The sequence below is a fragment of the Penicillium samsonianum genome (assembly GCF_028829775.1).
Source record: "Penicillium samsonianum strain IBT 33392 chromosome Unknown utg000003l_segment0_segment0, whole genome shotgun sequence".
Classification (NCBI taxonomy): Eukaryota; Fungi; Ascomycota; class Eurotiomycetes; order Eurotiales; family Aspergillaceae; genus Penicillium; species Penicillium samsonianum.
The window spans coordinates 8,446,222-8,456,875 of NW_026643261.1; the positions used below are offsets into that span (position 1 = coordinate 8,446,222).

General features: G+C 48.6%; 2 protein-coding genes across 2 annotated transcripts; one reads left to right on the plus strand and one right to left on the minus strand.

Moving 5' to 3' along the window:
- Positions 1–1,168: 1,168 nt before the first annotated feature.
- Positions 1,169–5,065, minus strand: N7471_006894 (CHAT domain-containing protein; the record flags this gene model as incomplete). The annotated part of the gene is made up of 1 exon (XM_057279613.1): positions 1,169–5,065. One exon carries the CDS (start codon positions 5,063–5,065, stop codon positions 1,169–1,171), a length of 3,897 nt encoding a protein of 1,298 aa, XP_057139223.1.
- A 1,610-nt stretch (positions 5,066–6,675) lies between these two features.
- Positions 6,676–8,658, plus strand: N7471_006895 (caspase family protein; the record flags this gene model as incomplete). Its single annotated transcript, XM_057279614.1, has 1 exon — positions 6,676–8,658. One exon carries the CDS (start codon positions 6,676–6,678, stop codon positions 8,656–8,658), a length of 1,983 nt encoding a protein of 660 aa, XP_057139224.1.
- Between the last annotated feature and the right edge of the window lie 1,996 nt (positions 8,659–10,654).

Genomic DNA, 10,654 nt, shown 5'->3' on the forward strand with positions numbered 1-10,654 from the left:
CTAAGACAAGTACTTACTGGCCGAATAATTGCGAGAACTTCCCCCTTAGTGATAGTGCACCTCGATGCGAGGATGTGACTCACCGAGAGCTCTACTAGCTCCTAGACCAAAAACACCTAATCCTCCCAATAGTAGCACCCTATTAGATCTAGAACACTGGGATAAGAGAACCGATAGATAGATTCTAGCAGTGGCTTGACCGACGAGAACTGCTGCTTCTCAAGGTGAATATTAACGAGCGCCGCTTTGCTTTCTCTGTGCCGGGCGAGAAAGACGGACTGTCCTTGGGAAATCACCATGATCGCCTCGTACGTCAGCCATGGATTCTGGAAGAGCGGTTGAATCTGGCTTTAGGGCGTTCGGGTGAAGGACTGAAGGTAGGGCGGCACGGGCGCTACACGCGACAAAGCAAACGAGTCTGCTTGGTTCATGGAAGTCTGTCCCTGTCACGACCCAATTGAATGGTGATAAAGCTCCAAATGGATTATTACATGTGGTACACGGGCTCTAGGTCTCTTTTAGCCGTTTGCACTCGAAGTCGTTTGTACCCTGTCAGCCGCCCACAAAGGAAAGGGCGCCGATCAGAGCTGCTTGGGCACCCGCCGCCTTTCAGAATCTTGTACAAATCTTCTGCCTCGCCCTGCTGAAAGTCCATCTCGCGGATACTCGACAAAGCCCCCTTTTAGCCACGATGGCATTACCACGGTTGTGCTTGAATGACCCGGAGGAGATGTCATCTACAGCCTCGTATGCAGTTGCTATAATCGGTGCTGGCGCTGGCGCCCTATATTGCGGCAACATCCCTATCGGTGGGAGTTTGGCCTAATGTATCATGTTGTGAGTGGCTACTGTAGTAGCCTTTGGACTCCGAATACCCGTATCAAATGTCTCCTTCATGCGGTGAAACTGGCCATGCGTAATCGGACTCCCACAGCCATCCAGCAGGAATGCTCACTCGTATTGCCAATGTATGATCAATTATGGTCCGTGTTTATTGACAGTGAAAAGACACTCAACATTGAGCTTACATAGCTAGTCAATCTGGGCTCAGTACCAAACTCAACGACTTTTGCCACAGCTTCAAGAAATCGAAATCTTGGAAACTCAAACACTTACTCCCCGCCTTTTTGTGGACCCCTAGGATGATGCTCAGGTTGACTGTGGGTAGCTAGGCACTCATCAAGATGAACGGGCCCCAGTACGCAGGAAGAGAATAATCGGTAGGCATGGCCTGCTCGTTGTTGGTGATATCTCTCAGAACAGCCATTCTTCTTACAGAATCCTCGTGGCTTGCAGCGCAGTCTGAGGTATGATTCGATGTGTAGTCATCAATCCCGCAAGATCCGGAGTGCTTCTTGAAAAAGGACAGCTGGGCTTCTTGCAAAGCGAATGGTGGTGACTTGCCACTCGCAAGCCGCTTATAGAACTCGATCAAGATTTCAGACGTCGCACCGTCATCAACAGGCCATAAGCTAACCATGACTGCCCGGGCACCCGCTGCAAAAAGAGCACGGGCGAACCCGACTATATCGTCTCCACCAGTCGGGGTCCCCTTGGCAGTCTGGCACGCGCTGAAAATAACGAGATCCACGTCGAGATGCAAGTCCAACAGATCAAGGACTGATAACTGCCTGCCGTAGGCGAGACAAACGGATGACAGGAGAGGCACCTCGGGATCGAACTTGCAATGAGTGGCCAGATGAAGGATCGGATAATCGTGTATGTATTTCAGCAAATTGTCAAGCGTTGCTTCCTTATTGAGGATGGCCTTGCTCTCGGGTAAAAAGGCAGTAACCGCTTCAGCTTCCTTAACTGCACCGCGTAACGGTGGCGCAGACACTGTCTTGTCGTCTCGGTCTGTTATCCTCATATTTGCGGGATTACCCATCGCAAGCACTGATTGTCGCCGAGCCTGCGTCTCATTCGGGTGGAGAAAACGTAAGATGCTTGAGCTTGGGAGGTATGTCACCACATGGGACAGAACAAGAGGTGCTCCTTTGAACGGAAGAACGTGGAACGGGACAAGATGAAGGGAGCCGTGGGGCACTATTATAAGCCTCGTATAACGCTCCAGAAGGTCATTGAAAGGTTTAAGGAGTGTGTCCGAAAGTTGCTCCCCATGGGCGGTGATGAGTCCTTTGTCGCAGGCATGATGAAAAGACTTAGCGACTCGGTCCAGCCAGTATTCCTCAAGTTCAATGTCCACGAGCTCTACCATCCCTTCGTGGCTGATAGCCCAGCTATACAGGGTGTTATGATTGTAGAAATACTGCAGGATCAGCGTACCATTGGAGAGACTGTTGGCGACATCCATAAGAGCGCTGACCTCAGCTGTGACTGGCTTTGCTGAGCTGCCACTGGATTGCATCTCATTTTCCACGATCTGAATCTGGGCTTCGATTTTGGTGATTGAATCCTTCAGCTGAGCAACCTCTCCCTGCTCCGATTTCCCGCTACTCAGCTTGTGCTCGAGCAGCGTACAATGCATTGATCTTGAGGCATGTAGTTGTCTCCAGCGTCGAAATGCACTGGAACCGGCGACTCGGCTACTTCCCACCAGTCCGCCTTGCATAAGGTCGAGAAGACTTCGAGCCTTTCCTCGCTCAACAACCTCGAATATTTTTGCCTCGAGCTCTTTAATAGAGAGAGTCGAAGACTCCGAGTGTTGGTGCATTTTGACTAATGTCCTCGTATAGGCAAAGAACATCTTCTGTGTCGTAGATCCGCCAGAGAAAGCGAGCTTTAGCTCATCGATAGACAGGCTCTGTCGATGTCGCTCGAACATTGAAATGGCCTTCTCATAGGTTGCGAGAGCGGGTCCCAAATCTCCAATGCCCTCTTGTGTCCGAGCCATGTAATGAAGAGCCTCCCAAGGAGAACTTTGAGCACTCCACCAATCCGGAATGTGAGAATTCAAGAAATGCAGCCACCTCTCGGCTTCTTGAAAATCATCAAACTCGGCAAAAGCCATGAGCGCCTCCACGGCACCATGCCTGCGGCTGTCAACATCCAACCGGGTGCTCTGGCCAGTTTGTTCTCGGACATCGAAATCTGTCATTCGTAGCTTGAGAGACCTCTTATTCGCCGCCCTTGCACGTGCATAATCGCCCTCACCGGCATATGCCATGGCTTCTAAATGATGTCTCCGAGTGTCCTCATAAGCTTGGGATTTTTGTCGGACGATTCGAAAACAGTCTCGGGCTTCGTCGTCACGACCCTCTCTTCTATGACTCAACCCGCGATAGAATTCGCGATAGAGTTGGGAGTCTGTGACAGCGGACATCAACATTGTTCGAGCCATTTCGTTAGGATTGAAGGCGCTGAGGGCTTTGTCCATAGCTTCGGAAATAGCCCCGGGGTCCTCTGAGACCTGAATGGCGGATAGCGCAGTAGCGATTTCAATTATGTTCGGGGGCATTGTGACTTCTTCCCCAAACTCCGTTCCCAAATGGCCAGAGCAGTAATCTAGCGCGTGGTCGATTAGATCGGGGTCTTTCCTGCTCATAGCTGTACCTATGATGCTGATGAGGATCCAGCTGGACAACTCTTCAATACGCTCTCTGAGGTTGGGCTCCTGACTCTGCAAGGTTCCGCATTCGTCCAAAGCTACCAAAGCCAGCCTTGAGAAACTGGGAAAGTCTCCAAGAAGCTTGTAGAGGTTCATCTGATCAGCTATGGCGTGAATATGAGACAGCTCTGCGCCCAATTCCTCGAACAAGGCTTGTGCGAGGCGGAAACATGTAAAGGCCCGCTCGTAGTCGCCTATGTGCTCTGCCCAACGTCTCCCCATGCGCGCAAATAAAAGGCCGAGTCCCAGCGCGTACCCGAAGCTGCCATCTACCCTTCCCCACTGCCCGATACTTATCGCGCGTTGTAGATCGTCTGGTCCCTGTTTCTCTCCTACGTCGCAGAGGGATAGGTGCGCCTGACAGAGCTGAAAAGCCATGATGTCTCCCGTATCTTCAAACATGGTTGCTGCAGCTTGTATCTCCTGTCGAGCAGCTGCAAAGTGTTTCTCAAAGTCCGCATCTGTGACTGCGAGCCCTTCCAGAGCGGACAGGTACCCGAGGCGCAATCTCGCCGCCGCCATTCCTCTAAGTGCGTTTTGCGACGTGAACAGTGGTAAAGCTAACTCATAGTGCCACCTTGCTTTGGCAATGGAGCTAATGTCAATAGCAGCCTCCGCAGCTTCGACCTTCCAGTGCAGTGAACTGTCGCTTGTAGCTTGCTCCAGGTATGAATTCCAGACTTCGGGGCAAGAAAGTGGCGCGACAAGCCAGTCACCGAGTGTCAACTCAATACTCCCAAGGCCGACCATGTCATATGTTTGATCATAATATGCTCGGGCGCTATCCAGAATCTGAGCGGCTTCCTGCTTGTGGAAATACCGATAGTACAACTTGGCTCTCTCGATCTGGAAACTGGACAGTCCTCGCTGATGTGCGCCAATATTCGCAAGATATTTGAAATCATTTTCCGAGCCTAATAGCTGAACCTTCCTGTTATTTATCGACAAGGCCTCTGTTTGTTCTGGACTCTGGCGAGGCGCCGCCATCCAACACCTGTGCTTACTCAAAAGCTCACATTCGCGGTATATCAAGGGATCCACAAGGTGTATAATGGCCAGTTCCGAACAGCGCGAAGTCCAACCCTGCAAATTCTGAATTTTGTCGAACCTGTATTGAATATCACGCGCATGTCCATTTCCACCATCGGGAAGCATGTCGTAGTTTATCGTATTGGCAACGTAGATATACGCATATGCGAGGTATCGAAGGGTGGGGTCGGCATGTCCAATATTGTTTGCTTCATTAAACTCTCTGAGAGCCTGCGTACAGTTGCCCTGCAGGGTGTGGACAATCCCGCAGCTAATGACAGCAGCAGCGAGGTTACCTCCCCCTGTGGAACGGCTCTGCGAGCATGAACGCTGAGCAATGTCAAGAGCGGTCTTGAAATCGCCTCTTCGATCGATATACAGCGTACTGTTATCTAGAACCTCCAAGACATCCTGGATGACTTGATAGGTCTTGGCAACGTTCGGGATCTCTGGTGAGCTCGAATCCATCTCACAATCTGGTAGTAAACGATCACAAGTTTCAGGATTTGAGATAGATGGAGACTTGGAGTAAAACAAACTAGAATTGGATTGAAGCTACTTTTTTCGATATAACAATAGTAATGTCGATGGAATCGCAAAAAGGTTCGGAGCAAGATGAGGTTTTTATGAGGTTATGATCGGTCCAGAACGGTCTATCGTGCTTTGCCAAGTAGTACTCATTATATGTGCTAATAGGTAGAAAGTATTAGGTCAAATATAGGCCGTCTGGAGTAGTAAGAGACACCGAAAGCAGCTCTTCGTCTCTAAGTCGGGTCCGCGACCTCGACCTATATAGTTTAGTCGGAATTAGGTGTGGATAGTGGGTATATAGGTCTAGTCTAATAAGCTTATATCACACTACTACGACTAGGAATATAGCCTAGACGTCGATCGATATTACGTTAGTACTCCTATTAAGAGCAATCGTGATAGGTCATCTAAGTAACTAGAATGCTTGTGTATACTATACCTCTAGCCACGGAATTTTGAGCTACTCGGTCTATACTTTCTAAATCCGTCTATTTTGCTTAACCACGTAAGAGTATTGTGATGATGAAATCTAGGCTATTGCATGATCTAGATTAAGTCGAATGTCATCATAATATCGCTCCCGTGACTAACCCGGTGGAATGAGGGAATCTATGATAACAGTAGTTTTTGTATAGTATATCACTTAATACTTAAATTTGCGGCTGTTGAGTAAAACAAACTAAAATTGGATTGAAGCTACTTTTTTTGATACTATAATAGTAATATCGATAGAATCGCAAATAGGTTCGGAGTAAGATAAGGTTTTTATGAGGTCATGATCGGTCTAGAACGGTCTATCGTGCTTTGCTAAGTAGTACTTATTATATGTGCTGATAGGTAGAAAGCATTAGGTCAAATATAGGCCGTCTAGAGTAGTAAGAGACACCGAAAGCAGCTCTTCGTCTCTAAGTCGGGTCCGCGACCTCGACCTATATAGTTTAGTCGGAATTAGGTGTGGATAGTGGGTATATAGGTCTGGTCCGGTGAGCTTATATCACACTACTATGACTAGGAATATAGCCTAAACGTCGATCGATATTACGTATCTTAGTACTCCTATTAAGAGTAATCGTGATAGGTTATCTGAGCAACTAGAATGCTTATATATACTATACCTCTAGCCACGGAATTTTAAGCCACTCGGTCTATACTTTCTAAATCCGTCTATTTTGCTTAACTACGCAAGAGCATTGTGATGATGAAATCTAGGCCATTACACGATCTAGATTGAGTCGAATGTCATCACAATATCGCTCCTGTGACCAACCCGGTGGAATGAGGGAGTCTATGACAACAGTAGTTTTTGCATAGTATATCACTTAATACTCAAATTTGCGGCTGTTGAGATGAGCGAGGACAACGAAATGTAGACCGGTTTCCTTGGGACAGCGAGTGGTTAGATTCCGGTGAGTGGTTAGATTCCGGCGACCGTCTTGATATTTCGCGGGTTGGAACAGGTTCATAAGTTCATAAGTACGCATTGTCCAGTTCAGTGCCACTTCTGTCAGTACTCTGGTATTTGTCTTGCCATCCTCCCAGTTTTAAAAATGGCCCCCGATAAGCGAGCGCTTCTTATATCCAGCCCTTATAATGGACTTCTTGGACCGGCCAATGACATAAAACTCATGAGTAGCGTCCTTGGGCGCAAAGGCTTCAAGTTAACAGAATGCTCTGGGCGCAATGCGACCCGCAATTCAATCAAGTCGGCCTGGTCGAAGCTTACTCAGCAGTGCTCTGATCAGGACGTTGTCGTGATTTACTATTCAGGGCACGGAGGTTTGGTCCAATCTCCCGTACGTCCAGCGGCGGATTCCGACCAAAGAGCAAACGGTGAAAAAGCGCCTTGGCGCTATCAGTTCATCGTTCCCATCGACTACCATGAGACGACGGAAAATGACTTCAGGGGCGTACTAGATGTGGAGCTATCGCATCTGCTTCGCGACACCACACAAAAGACCAAGAATGTTACAGTTATCCTTGACTGCTGTCACTCTGGTCGCATGTCGCGAGATCCAAGCCTCGGGACCAGAGCAGTCCCCAGATACATTGCTGAGCAGGAGCACAAACGCATCGGAGAGTATATTGAGATGCTCAGGAAGAAGGGAGAACTCAAGGGCGAGACATTCCTCGAGGGTAACCCAAACGCGGTCCGGATTGTTGCCTGCAACACCAGTGAAAGTGCCTTTGAGTACGAAACTATGTCTGGCTCGTGGACTGGTGCATTCACTGAGGCTCTGGCTCAGGCCCTACAGGAATCAGACGGGCAGGAGGTGTCCTGGAGCACTACGCTACTTCGTGTGGGACAGCTTGTCAATGTCCGCTTCCCCCAGCAACATCCGCACGCCGAGGGACCGCACGCTCGTATGCCCTTCACCTTGAAGGAAGCATCGAGGACTTTGCTTCTTCGTATGGAAGGCAGCGTCGGAATATTATCCGCAGGAAGGGTCGGCGGCGTTCGCGAAAACAATGCCTACACGATATATCCTTTCATCTCTGATGCCGGCGAAGCTAGAACCCAGATTGCCACAGGCTTCGTCACCAATGTCGCAGGCTTTAGGTCTCGTGTGCATTTGGAATTCAAAGGGGAAGAAAAGTCCATCCCTGCTGAGGGTGCAAAAGCAGTTTTGGAGCAAGAGGCCCTGTACGAGTGGCCCATTGAGTTTCCGGCAGGACTTGAAAGACTCCAGCTGCTTGTGGACGAGTCTGATTACCTGCGGCCTCGTGATGCGGACGACAAAGACCCCCTCGCGGTGATTCGGCAAAGCGGTCCCACAATTGAAGTTGTCAACAGCAAAGGAACTCCAATCGCAGCAAGGACGGCACATGACCCAAACTCATTGCGTCAGGTATTTAATGATATTGTCATTGATGCCGAAGAGCTTGCCCGCGGGCAGCATCTTCTTGGTCTGGACTGCGAAAATCCCGAGGAAAGGCTCCGCCACAAGATCAAAATTGAATTTGGGCTCGCCGTAAAAGGGAAACGGGGAAGGATGATCGCTCAGGATGGCACAGGTTACTTGGCCGACGGGGACCGCGTGTTTATCAACCTACGAAACGAGGGCGACAACAGTGTCTACATATCCCTATTTGACGTTAATGTCGCTGGGCGGATTTCATATCTCTCGCGTTCAAGCCCTAGCGGCATTGACCTAGAAAGCGGTCGGTCATACACACTCGGTGCAAAAGACCTTGACAGGGGGCTTCCAGGACTGCCAGTCACGTGGCCGAACCAAGTTCCGATGAGCAACAAGGTTGACGAGACGTTGGTGGCCGTGGTAACCAGCTCGCCGGTGGACATTGGATATCTGGGAAATCCGCGCAGTGAAACAGAAGTTCGTTCGTCTGGAAAGGCAGCGGGTACCCAGTCTAATCTGGAGCAACTGATTGATACCATCTCGAGTGGCCAACGTCGTACCATTGGAGTCGAAGAAGATGCTCCTTCTATCCGCTACGACGTTATCCAGATTCCGTTCACACTTCGAACCACTCCTACCGACAGTTATGGTCGACATGTTGAGCAGGACGGCTAGCGCCCTGTCGAGATAATTTCTGAGAAGTCTCCATAATTAGTCATATACTAGTTCTGTATTTTAGTTAGTCAGCTCTCCCCATATAAATTGGCAGAAATAGGGGTAATGAAAATCAGAGCATTGAACACCATTGATTGGCTAGATCGGATACGGTGTCGTACACGCCCCACATGCCTGGAAGAACTGTCAGGTATACAAGATGGGGACCTTGATGGGTGACGAAAACTATCTCCAGCAACTATGTTTTCTATCCGGAATATAAAAGTTAGTCTTCGACTGTAGTTACATGCTGGTTAGAGTGACCGAGAACGCAATGGGGCCGTGAAGGCCACGGAAAACAGACTGTTACTTTCTGGTTTTATCTTTTTCTCTTCAGAACGATACCTTGATTGAAAGGATAGGTGCTGCCCGTTGAAAGAAATAGTAGCGAGGTGACTTGCGGGTCCAAAGTCTTCAGTTATGCAGCGCCGAGCCCCTACATTTGTAGGAAGTGGCTGATATCTAATAACCAAGCCCAAGTAGCTTTTTCTCACTTGGCAGGCTGCCATTATCAACCGCCTAGAAGAACGCCATATAAATTGGAGGCCGTGAGTCCGTAGAGAGACGGGCATGTGTAACTTCATTCACGCCCAAGATACCATGCTCCCTTGCCACCTTGACCGCGTCGATGCGAGATTCCAGAGCTTGGTGTCTATTGATATTCCACACGTTGATTGGTCTTGATAACCCAGGGACACTGAAGCGAACACCCTGATCGACGCCGTGCCACCGAGTAGTTCACCCTAGTGATTCATCATTTCCATTTCCCCCCGCAGCAAATTCGTGTATGATTGTTATTACAAGGTAATATGGGTCCTTATCCCCAGCTAGGCCACAGAGAGCTATGAGCTATGAGCTATGATAGGAATTTGCTAGTCAATGATTATAACATCCTTGCTCCATAGCTTATGTAGCTCTAAGGCCTCTAGTACACCCGTGATGCGCTGCAGGAATTGGGTATCGTGGGCTAAAGTCTCACAATATGATCATTATCTCTACAGGCCCATTATATACCTAATCCTACCCGTGGAAGAATGCCACCTACACTCCCTCTTCCACCGTCAAGGACTTTGCTTGGGTCATGTATGAATACTAGGAAAGGACACCCACGACAGGACCAACAGGGCCCCATCGCATTACGCACCTGTTCTATATACAGATAATCAATCTACGTCAGCATCAGCTCATTACCGGTGAAACAATTACTGTTAGCAGGCACATGTAAGTCCCAGTAGCTCACTTTGTGTATGACATAGACTATTTCAGCATTATATATTGTATGTGCCAAACCACATGGGGTGGTCTCCTGGTCCGAATCTTACACTATCAATAGGACTTCGTATTCTACCCTTAGTTCCTAGTTTGTGCTGTAAGCTATATACTTCAACCTCTTGCCCCCGGCATCAACTGATATCATAGTACAGACATGGGGAACATGCCTGCCAGAGGAGGTCGCAAGCTTTTTGGTGAGCTATCTTGGCTGTAGATCATCTGGGAACTACGAGTTTGACCAGGAGCGTACATACGTGGAAAGCATGCTATGGATCCTATCCCATGGGGGGAGGGGGACTGACGGTGAGTCGGATTAGGGTTTTGCATTTTTGTATGGGAGAAAAAAGTGGGCCCACGGCCAGTCGAGTTAATTTTCACACGGCCAGTCGATTTAGCAGCTGGCGTCGGATTATGCTTAGATTTTTAGGAGTTGTATTCCCAGTAAAGAATTTTGTATATTTCCGATCTATAGTAGATTCGACAATTATTGGTGGAGGAATTTTCGATTGAAAATCGAGGTTTTTTTTGGTAAGGGCCTAGATGTGGAGATGCGATCATAGTAAACCACCCAAAATATCAACATTAGGGTTAACAAGTTGATTAGTCCTAAGTTCAATTAGGGTTTAGGGTTTAGGGTTTAGGGTTTAGGGTTTAGGGTTTAGGGTTTAGGGTTTAGGGTTTAGGG